Raw genomic sequence first — 20539 nt, forward strand, 5'->3', positions numbered from 1 at the left:
GATAACTCTCAAGAATGTACTTTTTACTATAAGAACTTTAACTTTTTCTTCTTTGGAACGCTTTTTTGCCTTGCTCTGTTCCAGTCTGCAAACTCCAAGACACTTGTGTAAGTCTTTATCATTTATTTCTATCCAAAGCCTCCAGGCTCTTTTTGAGTTCCTTCGACAACAACCAATCTGTATTGTTTTAAGCCACTAGTTTGTGGTAATTTGTTATTGCAGCAACAGAAAACTAATAAAGACACTAATATATAAAAGCTGGATGCTTTCACATAAAAGTCTTGAAAAACAAATTTAGTGAGCCCTAGCTGGTGTGACTCAGTGGATTGAGTGCCAGCCTGTGAAGCAAAGGGTCACAGGTTCAATTCCCAGTCAGGGCACATGCCTGGGTTGCAGGCCAGATCCCCAGCTGAGGGCATGTGAGAGGCAACCACGCATTGATGTTTCTCCTCTAAAAATAAATAAATAAATCTTGAGGGGGGGGGGAGAAAACAAATCTAGTGCTCTCTTAGGTCAGAGTCGCTCAAGAAACCAGATGGACACAGTGAGCCAAGGATTATGAGCAGCAAATAAGGGGAAAGTGGAGCCAACCTCAGTTGACACTGGAAGGGGAAAGTGGAGCCAGCCACGGGAGCTTAAGACTTGTGGGGGAAAGTGGGGCCAACCTAGGGAGATTGGGGAGCCAACTAAGGGAGGATAAGACTCACTCAGTTGTTCTTAGGCAGGCTTTTTAAGCACAAAAACCCGGGAAGGGTAACTGGTTGGGGTGTCAGAATCTGATTGGCTAGAGCTGGTTGCTGGGTGCCATTTCTGCTGACCATTGTTCTTCATACATGTTGTCAGGCTCAAGTTAAAGCTGTATCCTGTTATGCCAGAAAGACCGGCCCCAGACCCCAATCTTAGCCCGGCATCTGCCCTGGGTAGGGTCAGCAGGCAGTTTCCAGGCATTCCCAGGCTACAGTTTCTGGTGGTGTAGTTTCCCACCCGGTGATTTTCTATTCCTCCTAGGCCTACCTAGGTCTGTCAGTGATATCAAAGATACTAGCTGTTCCCTTTTAAACAAAGGATGTATTTCTCATTTCACTGTAGCCCTCATCCCTGCCTTGCCTATACACCTGACCTACACTCTCATTTACATGACCTACCTAGTCTCTCTAGGTACTTACGTTTTAGAACCCTGGCCTGAGCTACACTGTCTCCCAAACAGTAATCAGATTTCATTAGTTAAAATAAAGGCAAGTAAATTCAGCCTCCCTAAAATGATTGTCAATTATAACAATCCTTTTGTTTGTATAATGTGACCTAGGACTAGTTACTTTTCTGCAAAATGGGGGAAACTTATAGTACATACCTTCTATGGCTGTTTTGAGAACAAAATGAGACACCAAACGAAAAGTGCATTCCCCAGTGTCTGGCACATGGTAAACCCTAAATGAAAGATAGCTGTAACTAACATACTGTTGCCTACGTTGCTGTTGAACATTTGGGTTGTTTCCAATCTTTGGGAAGTAAATTATGAACGCACTGCTTTTTCTTCTATCCAATTATTGTCTGAGGTCAAGCTTCTAGGAAGGCAAAAACTGGATCAGCGGAACTTCTACCTGTTCATAGGAATGCCAGTGAAGTTTTACAACCCGCCCGCCTCACCTGGCTGCGGCTCCTCGCAGATGTGCACTCCCTGGCCGCCAGGGGTCGCCGCGGCCAGCCCGGCCCAGCCGGATGCTAATGAGCAGAGAGGCCCCGCCCTCTGCCGGAAGTGGCAGTGGTGGGAGGCGGGGCTTGAGCTCGTGCAGGCTGCAGTGCGGGAGCTATGGCGGCCTCTGAGGCGGCGGCGGCGGGACCCGAGGCTCTGGCCTCAGGCACCCCGGCCGGCCCGGCGGCCGCAAGGGGAGCCGCCGCCGCCGCCTCGGGCCTGTGGGGGCCACCTGGACGGCTGAGGGGTAGCCGGCCGCGGCCTGGGGCGGCGAGGCAGCAGCCCGGGGGTCCGACACCGGGGGTGCCAGCCGGGGAGCTGATCCAGCCGTCGGTGAGCGAGCTGTCTCGGGCCGTGCGGACCAACATCCTGTGCACTGTGCGCGGCTGCGGCAAGATCCTGCCCAACAGCCCCGCGCTTAACATGCACCTGGTCAAGAGCCACCGCCTGCAGGTGAGCCCGCCGCCGGACGGCGCCTCCCCAGGCCCGGCGCCGACGGAGCGCCTCGCTTGGGGGCGTGGGTGCGGGTCCGGTTTCCAGGGCTGCGCGGCCCGGGGTCCGGAATGCGCTGTGTGAGTCCAGCCTCCGCCGGCCCGCTTCGGAGTGGTCTTCCAAGTACGTAAAACGGGCCAAACCGAGGACGGAGTCCCGGCAGGCCAAGGTGGGATCTAGGAAGCGGGAACGCGCAGTAATTGGAAAACACTGTGTCATGCCACTCGGCTGTCGGGCTCGGACCCGCCGGGACTGCCGGCCTCTTACTTCGCGGCTCGGGCATTTAGCTCGGTCTCTCAGCAACTTCGTGAGGTACGGACGTATCGCCCCCTTTTTACTGATGAGAAACAGGTTGTGAAACCTCACTAGTGTTGGGGTTTAAACCTGGTCTCTGGTTCTAAAGCCGTGTTCTTTCCACCACACCTCCTTCAGGCCTTTAGGTCCTGCCCTGCTGTTAAAAGGGAGCTGGCTGCAGATCTGGCGGAGCACGGCAGTCACAAGTTTCAGTGTCGATAAAATCAGCTCAGGAATGAGACCTGAGGGAAATTTCCCCTATGGATCTGCCTTAAGAGAGAACGCGTATAATAGTAGTCTGAATATCCCTTCCGCCTGCTGTAAAAGAGGGCGGTGATTTTCAACCATTAATGCACATCTTATTAAAGAAAGCTTATTAGAAATCCAGATGTTCAGTCCCACCCAGACTTATCATAATTCTCAGTCATTACAATAGGGAGTTTCCTTCCACCACTTAGAGTCTTTTTTTTTTTGCCAATAGTGACATAATTCAAAACCCCAAGTCACCGAAAGCAGCTTTGTGAATACGTAGCTTTTGACAGTCTGAATTGACCAAGGAGAAAGTTTACATTACCTGGTGTATTGCATGTTCTGTCTATCCGCAGGTAAATCCTTGGAAACGTCCTTAGAATCAGGCTTCTGATAAGAATTTAACAGCAGAAAGTCTAATAGGAAAATCTCCTTTTAGAAGGCACCAGCTGAACAGAGATGCAACAGCGTTCTCCTGTGAAGACTAGGGACCCCAAACAGGAAGTGTACAGGGAGGTAGGGTGGGGAAACTCTGCCGGTGGGGCTGCAGTTTTCCTCAGGTAGTTGTGGGTTTCCTCCAGGACACCAGTGAAGTAACTCTGGGAATGGGCTTTGCTTTCATACTGAATTTTAACAAAATCCTTCCTTTCCTTAACCATATTTTAACTTGAGTTGTTGAGTATATATTTTTAGGGATCTTAGAGCCTAATCCTTTGGTTCTCTTTAGCTCTTACACAGTAGGCGTTCCCTCCCTTCAGTGCCATCCCCTCACTGGCAGACAGCTAGGGCACACGATCACATCGGAGCACAAATGCAGCTACCAGCCTAACAAGGACCTCCCTTGTGCTGGCCCGAACACCAGGCCAGGAAGCACTTCTTAACGGTTTATAGTGTTCTGGTCTCCGGAATTGCTGTCTGGAGCTCTGCATCTCTCAAGACTTTATGAAGCACCGGTTAAGCATAAAGATGGCACTTACTCTTCAGGACTTTGATAGTGTGTATACAATCTAATTATATTTCTAATTATGTTTTTAAAATACGTGAAGTTCAGGAGTTCTGAAGGTACCAATACAGAAAATATAATAGGCCTAAGGAGGGATATGTGTAAGGAAAATACAAACTTTGACAGTCTTTACTTTAGCATTTTACAGTAGCAGTATGCTCCCTTGCTTAGAACCTGTGTAAAGTCATTCTTCCAGTTCTAGTTGGATTCATTTTTCAGATTTGTGCGAAGACAGTACCGTGTACTCAAGATCTGAACAATGAGGACAAAATGGACTTTTCTGAGTTTCCTTCCTAAGCCACCAAGGAGACCTGTTTCAGCAGGAATTAAAGAAACCTCTCCAAGAACTATCATTGATTTTTTTCCTGTCAAACAGGCTCTCTTTCCTGATTTATTCTGCCTTTCTCACTATGGTACACAACAGTTTCTGAGCTTCTGCTGTCTTGGTGGAAAAGGAGGGTGTTTATTTTCTTTAATGAAGGCGGCCTATGTGACAAAAGAGCCATATCCATATGGTAGTACCCGAGTGAGGCAAATTTCTACCCTCCCTCTGGCTTCTGAAGAAAGGCTCTTGAATTCAGACCATACTCTTGACACCTGATGTTTTCAAAGTTTTGGAAGGAGGAGGCCTGGGGACAAGGACTGACTGGGAGTTACCTATGGTTTTGAAAGCAGTCAGTGTTTAGACCAGAGACTCCACTACCAGTAAAGTGTGTGCCTTCTTTCTGCTCTGATGGCTCGTCTGAGTATATCTGGGTGCTGCATTTGCATAATAGTCAGTGGAAATTTTCCGTTTTATTCTTGGTTACAGCTACTTGCATAATTCTAGTTTCTTTCGTAGTTTTTTTTTCTAATTATGATAATTTTTTATTCCCTTCCCCATTAGTTGCTGTGTGATTCTTATTCTGTTTTAATCTTTCTTCATAGGATTCCCTGCCCCTAACAAATATTCCTTAACAGAAATGATTAACAAACTCTTCTGAAGTACGATGGATAAGAGCGGGATTGTAAGATAAAGGATACATGCCACCTTTGGGTTTTATATGGGTTCTTAAAGTATGTCTATATTCCATATCCTATAAGGAAATCTGGAAATATCCTAGTTCAGCTTTGCCTTAGGGGGGAATACATAGAAAAATAAAAGGTGGTGATTCAGCGAAAGGAAGAGTAGGGGTAAATGGGCATTTCTTGATGAAAACAATTGAGAAAACAATTGTGTTTGAAAACAGTCAAAAGAACAGAAGGGCTCTTAAAGAACCTCTTATCCAGCAACATGTATATTTTTAAAACATAGCATAGATGATTTTGTATTGTGTTCAGCGCAGGGGTTTGCTTTTAATGATTTACCTGGAAAGTTTTTTAAAAGCAAAAGAAAGGAACAGTTCCAAGCTGCTCTATAGACCATATTATACACAGTCTTCTGATTTTAAATTTACAATAAGAAGACAACAAAGCAAACTGGTTTTCTTCTTGTATGCTTTCTGTGAGGGCAGTCAGGTGCTGGAGTAGCTACCATGCCTTTCCTCCCAAGTATTGCCATGATTATTACAATCCTTTCCTCTTACCCTCTCATTTCATCTGCGTCTTTCCTTTTACTTTTCTGCACCTTTACTTTTTTTGTTTTTCTCTTCTCATGGGTTCTTTTTTCAAGTTCTTTTAATTAAAATGTTTCATGAACATTTTATGAGATGTTTATTTTTATTTTAAAATGTTTCATAAACAGGTACCCCCCAAAAGTATAAAAACATGCAGTATTTTGTACATTTTTTTTTCAATTTATGTACACAAAAGATAAAGAACAAAAAACATCACTTTCTCATTTCATGTTTTATTGTGCCATCACCTTTTCTTATCTCCCCTATTCTCATCTCAGCCAGCTTACCCTCTGCACTACTGTCTCAGGACAAGAGTGGGAAGAAGGCCCAGAGACTGGGGTGGAGGGGTGATGATGTCGAAAGGTGAGGAGTTGGCCCTCAGAAAGCTGGAAAGTGAACAGGAGTGTCAGGTTGTTGCCATGCCTGTTATAACAGCAACAAGGAGATTGCTCAGGACCAAAAGGGCCGTCTTTAGTGTCTCATCCTGACGTGTGATACAAATGTGGCTGCAATGGCCATGTAAACATAAGCAGTATAACGCCACAAGTTTTTACTGAACATTTACTCTGTTTAAAACATTCCCCAATGCAACAGAAAATGCAAATATATTCCTATCCTTGAAAAGGTTTGGGGAATTTTAAGTAGTTCTATTAGATATAACAGAGAAATGACAGAAGAACATGGTAGCTTGAAACTATGTGGTAAGGGACTTGAATGTCCCAAGCTAAAGAAATTTGGACTTGGGTAGTATTGGGGAACTGTAGAAAATGTTTGAGCAAGGTAGTGATCAGCACTATACTTTAAAAAGATGAATCTGAGAAATTTAAATGAAAAAGAGATTGAAGATCTAGAAATTAAGAAGTTAATGACAGTTCAAACAGAGTCAGGAGAACTTGAATAATGATGATAGCAATGAGAAAAGAAAGGTGAGGAGGTGATAGAAGACATTTAAAAAGAGTGAATAACTGCCAAAACTCAGAAGCAACCAAGATGTCCTTCAGTAGGTGAATGGATAAATTGTGGTCCATACAGATAATGGAATTGCATTCAGCACTAAAAATGAAGTGAGCTATCAAGCCATGAAAAGACATGGAGGAAGCTTAGATGCATGTCACCGAGTAAAAGAAGACAGTCAAGAAAGGCTACATACTGTAGGATTCCAACTGTATGACACATTTCCGAAAAGGAAAAGCTAGCCTCAGCTGGTATAGCTCAGTGGACTGAGCGTGGACATATGAACCAAAGGGTCGCCGGTTTGATTCCCAGTCAGGGTTCCTGCCTGGGTTGCAGGCCAGGTCCCTAGTAGGGTGTGTATGAGAGGCAACCACACATTGATGTTTCGCTCCCTCTCTTTCTCCCTCCCTTCCCCTCTAAAAATAAATAAATAAAATCTTTTTAAAAAATAGAAAAGAAAAAACTGTGGAGACAGTATAAAGATTCATGTTTACCACAGGTTAGGAGAAGGGTATTACGAATAAGCAGAGCACAGGATTTTTAGGGCAGTGAAAATATTCTTTATGATACTATATTGTGGATATATGTCATCATACAATTGTCAAATCATATAGAATGTACAACACCAAGAGTAAATTATAATACAAAGCATGGACTTTGGGTGATAGTAATGTGTCAGTGAAGGTTCATCAATTGTAATAAATGTACCACTCTAGCAGGAGATGTTAATAGTGGGTCAGGCTGTACGTGTTTGGAGATGGGGGTATGTGGGAACTCTGACTTTCCACCCAGTTTTGCTGTGAACCTAAGACTTTTCCAAAAAAAATTAAGTTTATTAGTATTTTAAAAAGTGAACAGGCAAATGAGAACATAATAGGGTGTTCGAAAAGGGATAATAAAAAGATTGCTAAGCAGAATTGAGGATGTATTGGAAGTGAGTGAATTTTGTAGTGCTCCTGTAGGAAGTGTTCCAGGGAACAGTTGACAGCCTAGGACACAGAAGGGGGCCATCTCCCTGGCATAAACTAGGTGAAGTGAAAGAACGATTTTAATATTCTCCCCACATTTCAGTTTCTTTCACTGATAACACTGGATAGAAAATATGTTAGTTAAAATTATTTTATTTTAAAAAACACTAGATGAATTGGTGAAATAGGATGAGTTTGGTGATGAGAGACAATGTCGGTAATCATTTAGGTTAGCACGTGCCAGTGTTGTAACAAACAATGTCTCAGTAGGCTTTTACAAAGACATTACTTAATGCAAAGCATTAAGTTGGTCAGCAAATATCTAACAGCTATAATAATTAATTGAATGATTATGTAATAAACATGGTTCTAAGCCCTATACACTATTAACTAAATCCTAACAGCGACCCAGAAGTAGGTCCTGTTATTTTGCCTACTTTGCAAATAAATAAACAAGACAGTTAATTTTTTCAAGGTCGCAGGAATGTCAGTTCATATTCCAAACCCATGGCTTTAACCTCTACACCAGTGGTTCTTTAGCCAAGGCTACATATTAGGATCATCTGGAGAGATTTTAAGACCAAATATAGATCCCTAATCCCCATCCAATCTAAATACTCAGAATACCTGAGGTTGGGACCAGACATAGGTGTTTTTTTAAGTGCCTCAAGTAATTAACTTTTCACAGGCCACCAGAGTTGAGAACCACTGCCCTACACAGGACTGCCTTTCTAAAAATGCTCTGCATTTAGCGTGCAATTGCTCTCTTCTTGAAGCAGTACCAAGAGGTGTATAGAATAGTTTCTATTCCTAAGGAATGTAGTTGGGGAGACTAGAATCTAAAAGGAAATGATGGTATTTAAGATAGCTTAAGTTAGGTACTATCTTGGATTTCATTCAAGGATTAGATCTTTAGATCTGGGCGGTAAGCCGAACAAGGGAGTGCTGTTTAGTGAGAATGTGATCTGGGCTGGGCTCTATGGTAATTCAATACAAAATAATCCTGAGAGTTAACTATTCTGTTTTAGAAATGAGTAAATCAGCTCAGAGGTTAAAGATCCTGTCCACGGCCACACCACGAATCAGTGGTAGAAATGGCTTACAGCCACAGCGCTCTTTCCACCATTGCATTCTGTCTGAAGGGAGACAGGAAGATGTGGGACAAACTCGGCCGTCAAAGAAGGACAGTCATCCAAGAACGGATACAGAAGATGGAATTAGAAGTGGGAAGAATGTTAGACTGAGTAGGGGAGTGCATAAAAAGGCAACAGAAAAAGATATGGTTATAGTGGTAGATGGGAGGCATAGTGAGTTGGGATTTTATTTTACATACCTTTTTTTTAAAAAAAGAGTATTAGGTGATATATACAAATACTTTTTGGTATGTCAGACTTGTTACAACACTAGAAAGGACAATTATTTATGAGACCACTTATTCAATAAATAATCCAAATAAGTATGAATATCTAGACAGTATAGTGCAGTGGGATTATAAAAGGATGGGCCGTTGCAGAAGACATGGAGGAATAACTGACTGGATATGATATCACTGAAAGATAAATTCTGTTTTTTGTTTTTTTTTTTTTAAATAAAACAAGAATGGCTTTTTCCCTCTAAATGAATGGATACAAACTCAGCAAGATCAACATGTTCCTCTTGAGATCCTGTGGGAAAGCAAAGGGAAAGAGTCTTAGCCAGGCAATTTCTCCCTTCTTTGGATACACACTGATGGGAAAGAAGGAGTTTGGTGTGCTCCAAAAGTAATGAATCCTTTCTCATCAGAATACTAGAGGACCAGAACAACTAGGTTCTGTAGAGGCAGCTGAGGCCTGAGCGCATGTCCTGTTCTTTTCAGTGACCCCTAGAGTCCCACCAGTTCCCACCTTCTTTTGGGGCCACTTGGAAGGGAATTAGACAAGAATTATACTGGCCCTTGCTGGTGTGGCTCAGTCAGTTGGAGTGTCGTCCAGTATACTGAAAGGTTGCAGGTTCAATCCTCAGTCAGCCTATGAGAGGCAACCAATCAATATTTTTTTCCTCTCTCTCCCCTCCCCTTCCTCTTTGTCTAAAAGCAATGAAAAAAATATCCTAAGATGAGGAGTTTTTAAAAAATTATACTGGAGGTCATCACACCTGAAATGTGTCAACAAAGTATGTCATCAAGGCCAACAGGATAGAGCACTTCAAACTAAATTAACTTACCAATCACTTGAAAACTCCTAGCCAAAAATTCATTCACATACTTAATAATAAAGGGTTATTAAGATTATGAGTTAATATGTATAAAGTGCTTAGAACAGTGCCTGACACAGTAGTAAAAGCTATGGTAGTACTGCCCATTATAATAACAACTAAATTTCAGACATAGTATGCTATATAAAAGTTGTGTCAACTAGCTTTAGCTACTTTGGGGGCGGTGTGACAATCAGAGAAAGTCACAATGCTATGTATCAGGAAGGCCAAACATCATAGTCAAAGGAGGTTTTTTACAGGAGTTCACACTGAGACACTGGGGATGAGGTAAAAAGGGAGGGAAGACATAAGGATGATGTAGAAACCTTGAGCCTAATAATCTGTTATATACCACTTGCAAATATAGAAGGCAGCATTAAGGTGTTGACTAAGAACCTGTAGAAAATTAAGAGTTTGTGTGCCCCGAACAGAAGACATACCTGGAAGAAAAACCTCAACAGACTGAGAAAAATGCTTCCCAGAATGACAGTTTGCAGTTTCTTTTGCACAGTTGGAATTAAGGAGAGAAGTTAGAAAGATTACAGAAAAGTGGGAGAAAGCAGGCACAGAAATCTTTATGGTTGGACTACGTGAGAGTTAACAAGATTATGTCTCTTGAGGGTGATTACACATCTAAGGGATGAAAAAGGCATTTCATGCAAAGAGGCATTTTGTGCAAATCTAGATGCACAAAAACAATGGACAGGGCTTGCTTGCTAAAGCAAAGGTAAACTTTTACTGGGAAAGTTACAGACCTGAGGTGTGACTGCCCACCCTGACCAGACCACCCTGTGAGTTAGATTTATCATAGAGCCCCTTTTTCATCCACAAATGGCAGATTGTAGGTTTACAACACGTAAAGGAATGCATAGAATTTTAACATAATTTGAGCACTATAAAATTTACCCATTTTAAGTGAATAATTCAATTACTTTAGTATTGTGCAATCATCATTCAATTTTAGAATATTTTCATCTCCCCAAAAAGATCCCTTGTTCCTATCTTTAGTCATTCCTTGTTTACACCCCCAGCCTGTTGTATTGATTTTTTGAAAATAATTATTTAAAGTAATTTTTTCTTTTTCAGGATGGCATAGTAAATCCAACAATAAGAAAGGATTTGAAAACCGTACCCAAATTCTACTGTTGTCCAATTGAAGGATGCCCTAGAGGGCCTGACAGGCCATTCTCTCAATTTTCTCTCGTAAAACAGGTATTTTGCTTATCTTAAGAATACTTCTGTAGAAAAAAGGAAACAAAATATAACCAGAGACATTGAAGTTAACAACAATCTAACAATGGGCAGTGGGGAGGGGACAGTGAGGAGAGGGGATTACAGGAACTACTATAAAGGACACATGGACAAAATCAAGGGGGAAGGTGGAGGTGGGGGAGGGAGGGGGATTCAGCTGGGGTAGGGTGGAGGGATGGGGAGAAAAGGCATACAACTGTAATTGAATAACAATAAAAAATTAAAATTAAAAAAATTGTTCTTATCTTAAAAAAAAAAAGAATACTTCTGTGAGGATGAAATGCAAGTAGTATAAACCTAGTGTGCATTCTAATTATCTGCCAAATATAACTAGAGAATTGAGCAGAAAGTTGCTTGTAAGGGTCTCCTACTTGGAAAATATGAGTAAGATGTACTGCAAGTGAAAGAGACAGGGCTGCTTCTGGAGGGGAAGATGTCCAGAAGTGGATTCAGAGAGAAAGAGAAAACAATCCCTTCAAAGAATGAGAAAATGTGTACGTCATCTCGCTTGTGTGAATCTGTATGCTTCCAAGGTCAGACAAGTAAGGCACAAAAGAAATGTTCTCCCAAAGGAGTAAGAAGTTGCAGAATGCCACAAAAGAAGAATTTTAGAAGCAGCTATCTTAAAAGGAGGGAGGGGCACAGCAACTGGGGGAAAAGGTGATTCAGGGCCGGAGGAGATTGGCAGCTGAAATACTTCCCTGACGGTTTGCTGGAGGGAGGTCATAGGAAAAATATTGCAGACACTTTTTATTCTGCCTGCAGCACTTATTTGTAGATCAGAACCTAAATGCTGGGTACCATGGATTGTTTCCACAACTGACTCCGCACTTTTCACAAAGCAAAAGTGATAGGGAGAAGAGGCATATGAGAAACTGCAACTTACCTGCTTTTATATTCTTTTGATTTGGACTGCTATGTTTTATCATGTAAAATCATTGTATGTTGATGGCTTTTGAAATGTTTTGAGCCTTTGCAGTTTTTCATTCTGATCCCTTCGTGTTCTTCCTAGCACTTTATGAAAATGCATGCCGAAAAGAAGCATAAATGTAGTAAGTGCAGCAATTCATATGGCACCGAATGGGACTTGAAAAGACATGCAGAGGACTGTGGCAAGACCTTCCAGTGCACATGTGGCTGTCCCTATGCCAGTAGGACTGCTTTACAGTCCCACATCTACCGAACTGGCCATGAGATCCCTGCAGAGCACAGGTAAAGGGGAAGAAATGGTGACCCAAAAATCAGTAGCTGGGGGAAGAGTTTCTAATGAAACTTCCTGGAAAGCTGTTAGTGTAGGAAGAAAGGAGGAATAATAGAGAAGAGATGTCACATGGAAGAAGGGAACTTTTGGAAATGGCAGCACTACTAGCAAAGGATCCATGCCTACTTGACCCAGATCTTCCTTATTCTTTCTGCCAACTTCTTTAGAGGGTCCCTTAACATGAAACTGTACTTCATTTTAAAGGCCAAATTTATATTTGGAGTACTAGCTTCCTACTTTAGAAATAATAAATGTTGTGTTGTATAATCTATTAGCTTCCTTATGCTTACAGATCTAGATTGAGTTCTAGTACTTAGAGGTTTAACACCTAAAAGAAAGGTATGCTTCTTCCTTCCCTGTTTGCACGTTTCTGAACTTCTGCCTGCCGTGGAGCAGACCCAGTTCTCAGAGAGCTGCAGAGGAAGGGATTTCTCTTCACTGGGTTGAATCCTCTTTTTACTCTTGTCATTGTTTTCAGGGATCCACCTGGTAAGAAAAGGAAAATGGAAAACTGCCTGCACAACCAGAAGTTGTCCAGTAAGACCACTGAATCACTGAGCAACCAGCCAACCCCAAGGTCAGATACTCAAGAATTAGAAACTTCAGAAATAAAGCTAGTCACTTCTTTTGAAGACTCTTGTGGCTCTAATGCCAGAAAGCAGACTCTTACAACAGCTCCAAGATATTCTCAGAAGTTGCTTTTACCAAAGCCCAGAGTAGCTTTGGTTAAACTACCCGTTATGCAGTTTTCTTCTGTGCCTGTCTTTGTGCCTACAGCTGACTCCTCGGCCCAGCCTGTGGTGTTAGGTGTCGATCATCAGGGCTCTGCCCCGGGTGCTGTGCACTTACTGCCCTTGTCAATAGGCACCCTGATCCTCGGCCTTGATTCAGAGGCCTGCTCTCTTAAGGAGAGCCTCCCTCTTTCAAAAATTGTGAATCCTGTTGCTGTTGAGCCAATAAGTACAGGTGTTCAAGTGAACTTGGGTAAAAGCTTGTCTAATCCTTTACATGAACTAGGGAACACATGTCAAAAGAACAGCATTTCTTCAATCAATGTTCAGACAGATCTGTCTTATGCCACACAACACTTTATACCTTCTGCACAGTGGGTGAGCCCTGATTCCTCTGTATCGTCTTGCTCTCAAACTGATTTGACGTTTGGTTCTCAAGTTTCCCTACCCATTAGTGTTCATACACAAACATTTTTGCCCAGTTCTAAGGTAACTTCATCTATAGCTGCTCAGACTGATGTGTTTTTAGATGCCTGTTTCCAGTCAGGTGGGATCTCCAGAGAAACTCAAACCAGTGGAATGCAAAGTCCAACAGATGACCGAGTACAAATGGACCAAGCTGTAATGTGCGGAGACATTTTCGAGAGTGTCCATTCATCATACAGTATTCCTGCAGACAACATGATAAGCAGCAGCTTAGTAGGAGAGACTGTAACTCATGGTTTGTTACCTCAGAACCACCCTAAGACTTTAAATCAAGATATTGAGAAACCTGCACCAATTATAAACTTCAGTGCACAGAACAGTATGCTTCCTTCACAGAACATGACAGATAATCAGACTCAAACTATGGATTTATTAAGTGATTTAGAGAACATTTTGTCAAGTAATCTGCCTGGTCAGGCACTGGACAATCGTAGTCTTCTGTCTGACACAAATACTGGACCTGACACCCAGCTCCCATCTGGCCCAGCCCAGAATCCTGCAATTGATTTTGATATTGAAGAATTCTTTTCGGCCTCAAATATCCAGACTCAAACTGAAGAGAGTGAGCTTAGCACCATGACCACGGAGCCAGTCTTAGAATCACTGGACATAGAAACCCAAACTGACTTCTTACTTGCAGACACATCTGCCCAGCCCTACAGTTGTAGGGGAAACTCTAATTTCTTAGGCCTTGAAATGTTTGACACGCAGACACAGACAGACTTGAACTTCTTTTTAGATAGTAGCCCTCATCTGCCTCTGGGAAGTATTCTGAAACACTCCAGCTTTTCCATGAGTACTGATTCGTCTGACACAGAGACCCAAACTGAAGGAATCTCCACTGCTAAAAACACATCTGCTCTAGAAAGCAAGGTTCAGTTGAACAGTACAGAAACACAGACCATGCATTCTGGCTTTGAAACCCTGGGGAGCTTGTTCTTCACCAGCAATGAAACTCAAACAGCCATGGATGACTTTCTTCTCGCCGATTTGGCCTGGAACACTATGGAATCTCAGTTCAGCTCTGTAGAAACCCAGACATGTGCAGAACCACACACAGTCTCCAACTTCTAAAACTGGAGTCCACGTGTGGCATGCATTCACAATTTCCTTCTGGATTTAGAAAATGAAGAGTGGAGAAACAGTATTAACTCTGTTGAATGTAGTTGATAGGCAGTTGCTTTGATTGTATGAAGTTCTTTGCCTTTTGTACTTGTAAACACGAAATCTGTGTATAAATGTGAGTGTATTATAAATTGAAGACGTTGATCTAAAAAGGATTGTATTGCGTTGCCTACATTTACCCTTTCATTGCTAGCTAGTCTTTCCATACTTATAAAGAAAGAAAAAAAAAAGGAATTCACACCTTCAAAACCCATCTAGTCATGTAGCTGAAGCCAAGCTTACCAGTTACTAGGGTACAGACTTTTCAAATCTCCACAATATTTTAGTCTAAGTGTTACTTCAGTTGCACCTAAAATACTTTTGACAGTGCTTGTTAGAAATTCCTGCTTCCTGATAGTAATACTTAAAGAAATCTAATGCTACGCCATCAGATTTAAATGCCAGTGTTTAGATGGTTTGAGACTTATGCTCCCTGCAGCTTCATCTGCTTTGACATCTCTTTTCTGACTTGCAGACACAAAACATCTGCCTTTAGCTTTTCAGGCAGTTTTCATGTAGCCTTTGCCATCCTTTCTCTACATGAACTATTGATAACAATGTAAGTATACAGTACTTTCCTCACAAGACTTGTGTTGTAAACTCACTGCCTAAAGTAGTAACAGGAAGCGCTTAGTGTAAATAGTGGTCCTTCTAGTCTAAATAAGTCATTCCAATGGGTTGTGGAATCATGCCTATTAGCAGAGTGTGCCCTACAAACATCACCACCTGTTCTCCACAATAGGCCAGGGTGGTGCTCCAGAGCTGTTTGTCTAACTGCACAGGCTGATCTGAGTTTTGTCACTCTGAATTTTTTTTTAAATGGAAAAGGACATTTCCCACTAAATTTCAATACACTGCATTAGCTTGAAAGGGAAGAGTGCAATCAAACAATTATTTTAAAGTGAAGCTTTTCATCCACCTCTCTTTTCCTTAAATAAGGAAAGACATTTGTCTAGCAAAGATATTATTTGTGCCTTGAGGATAGCAATTATAGACTAGATCCAGCTTCTGCATTTTGTTACTTTATTTGTTTAGAAAGGGTAATACCAGCCAGTCTTCAAAGAAAACTGAAGTGAAGACCTATTGCTTCAATAATCAAGAACATCTGTTCTGAGATGGGAGCATGGCCAAAGATGCTTTGGGATATTAGGAGATCCTGAATTCTTGCTTGTTGGCCAACTTTCAGGCAAGTAAAAATCTGCAACCTGTAGAGTTCTAACTTTACCAAAAGAAAAAAGCTCTACCTTCTGTGGCACATGGTTGTGCCGCTAAAGGATAAATCCTCAAAATCTAAGGAGGGTACTAATAATTCATTAAATTGTGTTGCTAATTCCTATTTCATAGAATTACTGTTCATAATGGGTAAATAGCATATCCTGAGCAGATGAATTCGACCTGATAAATAAAAGTTTGCTTTGGTCAAGTTGCCTATGAATATGGATTTCAAAACAAACATAAAGCCTTAACTTGGAATTTCATTATGTTTTAGAATCATCACTGCCTTAATGTTCATACAGCTATTTAAGTCCTTCTAGTAAAGGAGAAATGCATGTTTGTTTATGGCTTTTTGTACATAAACGCAGTGGTCTATGGCTTTAATTTTTTTTGTTGTTGTTTCTGTGACTGTTTGTTAATCCAGCCAATAAGAGTTATTTACAGAAAATGGAGCATGTAATAGTTCTTTATGTACATGTAAGAACTGTTTTCCCCAAAACCTTAGTTACCTGAATCGTTCTAAGATTATTTGTAAAAACTGAAAATTGTTGATTAAAGAATTTTCCCTTTATTTGTGACTTCTTCAACCTACTCATAATGTGACTTATGCTTTTGCCTTAATTTTTCACAAATTCTTCATCTTTTGAAAGTCAGATGATGAAATGATTGTGCCTAGTTATTTTCATTATTGTTTTACCTTTGGTCATGAAAACATTTTAACAATTTTCCTAACAGAAAATGAAAAGACACTCTGAAGTCTCTTCTATTTCTGATGTAAAGTTTTTATTTTGATGGAAACTATACACCTTAATATTTAAGTTTTTAGAAAATTTATTCAAAGAAAATTACTCCAATTCATGCATTTGCCAAATGTGACCACTTTATAATGGGGTGACTTTTTGCAAATAATGTGGTTCTGGCTTAAAAGCAAAAAAAAAGAATGTAAGTATCTCTTTGCTCAGTCACTAATTTGCAGGAAAACCTAATCACCGCTTCTGATTACCTTGACATAAAGGAAAAAATTAAGGTGGAAAATTTTTGTAGATTTACCCGAAAGATGCCATGTAAGGTTTGAAGCTACTTTGGATGGGAAGAAAAATGTATCATTGTCAATCTAGTTGTGAAGTTGTGTTGTCTTATTTATAGTGGCAAATGACAGTAATCCTTTACATGTAATCCTTTATGGCCTTAATTTTAGAATGTCTATTTTAATTCCAGTACAAAACTACTCATCAAAACCTGCCATCTAGCCCTGGCCAGGTTGCTCAGTTAGTTGGAGTGTTATCCCACTCCATACACCACCAACAGGTTGCAGTCTTAATCCCTGGTCAAGGCCTGGATGGGAGGTAACCGATCTGTCTTTCTCCTTCCTCCTTCTGTCCCTCCCTCCCCTCAATTCTCTTTCTCCAAAATGAATAAATATATTCTCGGGTGAGGATTTAAAAAACACAAAATCCTGCCATCTAATACTGACTCCGAAGAGTACTTGCTAGCATATTTAAATCAGTGCTTCTCAAACTTGTCCTCAGAAGGCTCATGTAAATTTGGGGGCATTTAGGGATGAAGTCTTTGAAGTCTCGAGTATTATGCAGTTGTATTTCCCTTGTATTTCATGAGGTGTGTGTGTGCATTCTCATCTTAAGTGTGTTAAAGTACCACTGATTAGATTTGGCACTAGGAGAGGACATGTCAATCTTTTATACATACTCCCAACATATAAAACAATTTGGTAAGTGAATTTTGATCCAGTTTCTTCAGCAAACATTGGGTAGTATAATGTTCTTATGGCCAAGAAGATAGTCTGCTTCATACTATTGTTTTGCAATGTTTACATCCAAAGGATACTCTCAGTCATGGGAACTATATTTATTAGTAGATACACTGATTATTAAGAGGCAGGCTCAAGAGCAAATGGAGAGGATTCTCAGTTTGTCAGAGTTCTCAAACATTAACAAATGTGGGTACTACATTTAAATATATGCATGTTTGGCCCTGACTGGTGTTGCTCAGTCGGTTTGGTGTGGTCCCACAAACCAAAAAGTCTCCAGTTCAATTACTGGTCAGGGCACATGCCTGGGTTGCAGGCCAGGCCCCTGGTTGGGGACGTGAGAGGCAACCAATCGATGTTTCACAGATGGATATTTCTCTCCCTCTTTCCCTCCCAGCCCCTCTCTCTACAAATAAAATCTTTTTTAGAAAATATGTATATTTGGCCCTGGCTGGGTGCTCAGTTGGTTAGAGTGTCATCCCAGTACGCCAACGTTGTGGGTTCAATCCCTGGTCAGGGCACATATAAGAACTAATGAATGAATAAATAAGTGGGACATCAAGTCAATATCTAACAATAAATAAAAATTTAAATAAAAAATATGCATGTTTGAAAAGAGCAAGTGCCCAAGTGATGTGAATAAGTGAAAGCATTTTCTATAATACTTGAACTGGAAGAGTACCAATATTCATTCAGCTCTTTGAACAAACTTACGAAAAAACTGCAAGTTTTCTTTTGCCTTATTACTAAGAAGCACATTTGTAATTTTACTCTGAATCCACAAATTTAAAAATAGTGAAGTTCAGCTAGTATAGGAAAGACTATTGCCAAGGCCCTTCCATTAATTTTTGGTAACTTACTCTCAAGCAAGTTAATAATATTACAGGACATAAGACTGGAAAAATAACAAAATTAACACAAGCGATACTCTTTTTAATTTATCAGTGAGATTGTTTCAGAAAATGAAAAAATTTTTGAAAAAATGTATCTCCATGATAACTTTGTCATTCTCAAAAGTACATAAGTTACCTCAATGTGAACAGAGACTTTTTCTTTTTCCTAAAGGAGTGAGCTTGGTAGTATGGTATGTGTCAAAAAGACCTGTTCCAAGCCTGGCATCTTCTTACTGCTCCTGCTTGCGGCTTTTTACTCTTTGCTTTCTGGTGACCCACTGATTTTTTTCACGTCCTGGGTGAAATACTTGGTTTTATGATTGCATCTTAAACATGTTGCTGCTTAAGTCTGAATTCGAAACTGATCCCTCTCCTACTTTATCTTCTTTTTCCTGTGCTGTAACGAGAAATTTAGCAACTTCAGAAAATGTAGAGTTCACACCGCAGTAAAAATCTGGCAGAAGTCTATGTATCTGAATTAACTTATCACAGAAGGATATTTAACCTTAAAATGCTCCTCAATAACTTTTCCTTAGTGAAAAAGTGAGCCTTCAAAATTAAGATTTTATATTACACTTTTGAGAAACCAACCAAACTTTGGCAAACTATGCTTTAGGAATTACTTATTCTATATTATCTTATTTCAGCTTATGATAATATTTATTTAGCTATATTTGAGAGTCTAGTACTATCAATGAATTGTAAACTTGTATCAATTTTCTTTTTCACCTTTTTTTTGGTAAGATGTGGTATTTTTTAAAACCACTTAACTCACTATTCTCTAATGAGATATGTGCCCAAGTAGTAAGTCTTTAGATTTATACTTCTCTAAATACCCCTGGCTGACGCGGCTCAGTGGATTGGGTGCCAGCCTGTAAACCAAAAGGTCACCAGTTTGATTCCCAGTCAGGGCACATGCCTGGGTTGCGTGCAAGAAGCAAGTGATTGATCTGTTTCTCCCTGCCTTCCCTCTTTCTAAAAATAAATAAAGCCTTTTAAAAAAATAATATAGCTCTGGCTGATGTGGCTCAGCCGGCCTGCAAACTGAAATGTCATTGGTTTGATTTCTTGTCAGGGCACATGCCTGGGTTGTGGGCCAGGTCCCCATTTGGGGGCAAACAGGAGGCAACCAATTGATGTTTATCTCCCTTTCTTTCTCCCTCCCTTCTCCTCTCTCTGAAAATACATAAATAAAGTCTTTAACAAAAAATAAAAATTAAAAATAAAATTAAAAATATATACAAAGTTCTCTAAATAGCCCTGGCTGGTGTGGCTCACTGGATTGAGTGCCAGCCTGCAAACTGAGAGATCACCAGTTCAATTCCCAGTTAGGACACATGCCTGGGTTGCAGGACAGGTCCCCAGTTAGGCGTGTGCGAGAGGCAACTGACTAATGTTTCTCTCCCTTCTCTTCCTCCCTCTCTTCCCCTTTCTCTAAAAGTAAATAAGCAAAATCATTTTGTAAAAAAAGTTCTCTAAATAGCTTCCATATAATGTATTTTTCTGACATTCTATTTTCCTGAAATTACATCAGAAAAATCAATCAAGAGGATTTGGGTGACTAGCCTCAGAAACTAAGCCGTCACAAGGACCAGTGATATTTATCCCAAATTAAATGTTTTATCCAGAAATTACTAGTTTTCTTCAGAGCAACCTGCAGATTAAAACAAATGAAATTACTAACAGTTCTTTCACATTTAGAGGCTTGGCTAATAGTCATAACCCTTCTGTGGTGCTGAAAATAAGACTAGTTTATAGTATGTTTTCAGGTTCGCTATTTTAAGTTTTAGTAAACATAAATTGTCTCATTTTAACAAATACACAGGGAAGAAAGGCCTGTAGTTTGAACTAAATGGGAGAAAAAGTCATTTTAATATGTGTGAAGTATTGATTTGTCAAAAGAAATGCCTGTAGTTTGAACTAAAAGGAAGAAAAAGTCATTTTCATGTGTATTTGTGAAGTATCAATTTGCCAATGGTTAATAAGGTATGTCATATACAGTGCTGGCTGCCTCTTAATATTTACAATGATTTAGCACAGTGTACGTGAAGAGACTATTGCTTAAACAGATTTCCTAATAACGGCATTAAATGTAAATACATTAACATGTTAGAATTTTCTTGAACCCCTTGTCAAAACAGTAATGTACATTCTTCGAGGGATAAGTGAATGCCAACAGCTCTTCCTAGTGCTGGCTTAATATGCCCTACTGCTGCTGTAAGAGAGATTCTCTCAGAGAAGAGCAGGCTGGCCGTCACTTCCTTCAGGAGAGGACCTAGGCAGGTGACAC

General features: G+C 40.5%; 1 protein-coding gene across 1 annotated transcript; it reads left to right on the forward strand.

The window, feature by feature from the left end:
- The first annotated feature begins 1779 nt into the window (after positions 1–1779).
- On the forward strand, positions 1780–16159 carry ATMIN (ATM interactor). The gene is made up of 4 exons (XM_024556047.3): positions 1780–2146; positions 10567–10692; positions 11744–11943; positions 12471–16159. Exons 1-4 carry the CDS (start codon positions 1811–1813, stop codon positions 14281–14283), a joined length of 2475 nt encoding a protein of 824 aa, XP_024411815.2. The 5' UTR covers positions 1780–1810; the 3' UTR covers positions 14284–16159.
- Positions 16160–20539: the final 4380 nt, after the last annotated feature.

Source organism: Desmodus rotundus, chromosome 12 (assembly GCF_022682495.2).
Source record: "Desmodus rotundus isolate HL8 chromosome 12, HLdesRot8A.1, whole genome shotgun sequence".
Taxonomy (NCBI): Eukaryota; Metazoa; Chordata; class Mammalia; order Chiroptera; family Phyllostomidae; genus Desmodus; species Desmodus rotundus.

What these genes read in the sequence shown, in the direction of transcription:
- ATMIN (XM_024556047.3), top strand. Translation starts at nt 1,811, where the DNA reads ATGGCGGCCTCTGAGGCGGCGGCGGCGGGACCCGAGGCTCTGGCCTCA. An exon ending in TCAAGAGCCACCGCCTGCAG is followed by an intron (nt 2,147 to 10,566) that starts GTGAGCCCGCCG and finishes TTTCTTTTTCAG; the next exon opens with GATGGCATAGTAAATCCAAC. An exon ending in AATTTTCTCTCGTAAAACAG is followed by an intron (nt 10,693 to 11,743) that starts GTATTTTGCTTA and finishes TGTTCTTCCTAG; the next exon opens with CACTTTATGAAAATGCATGC.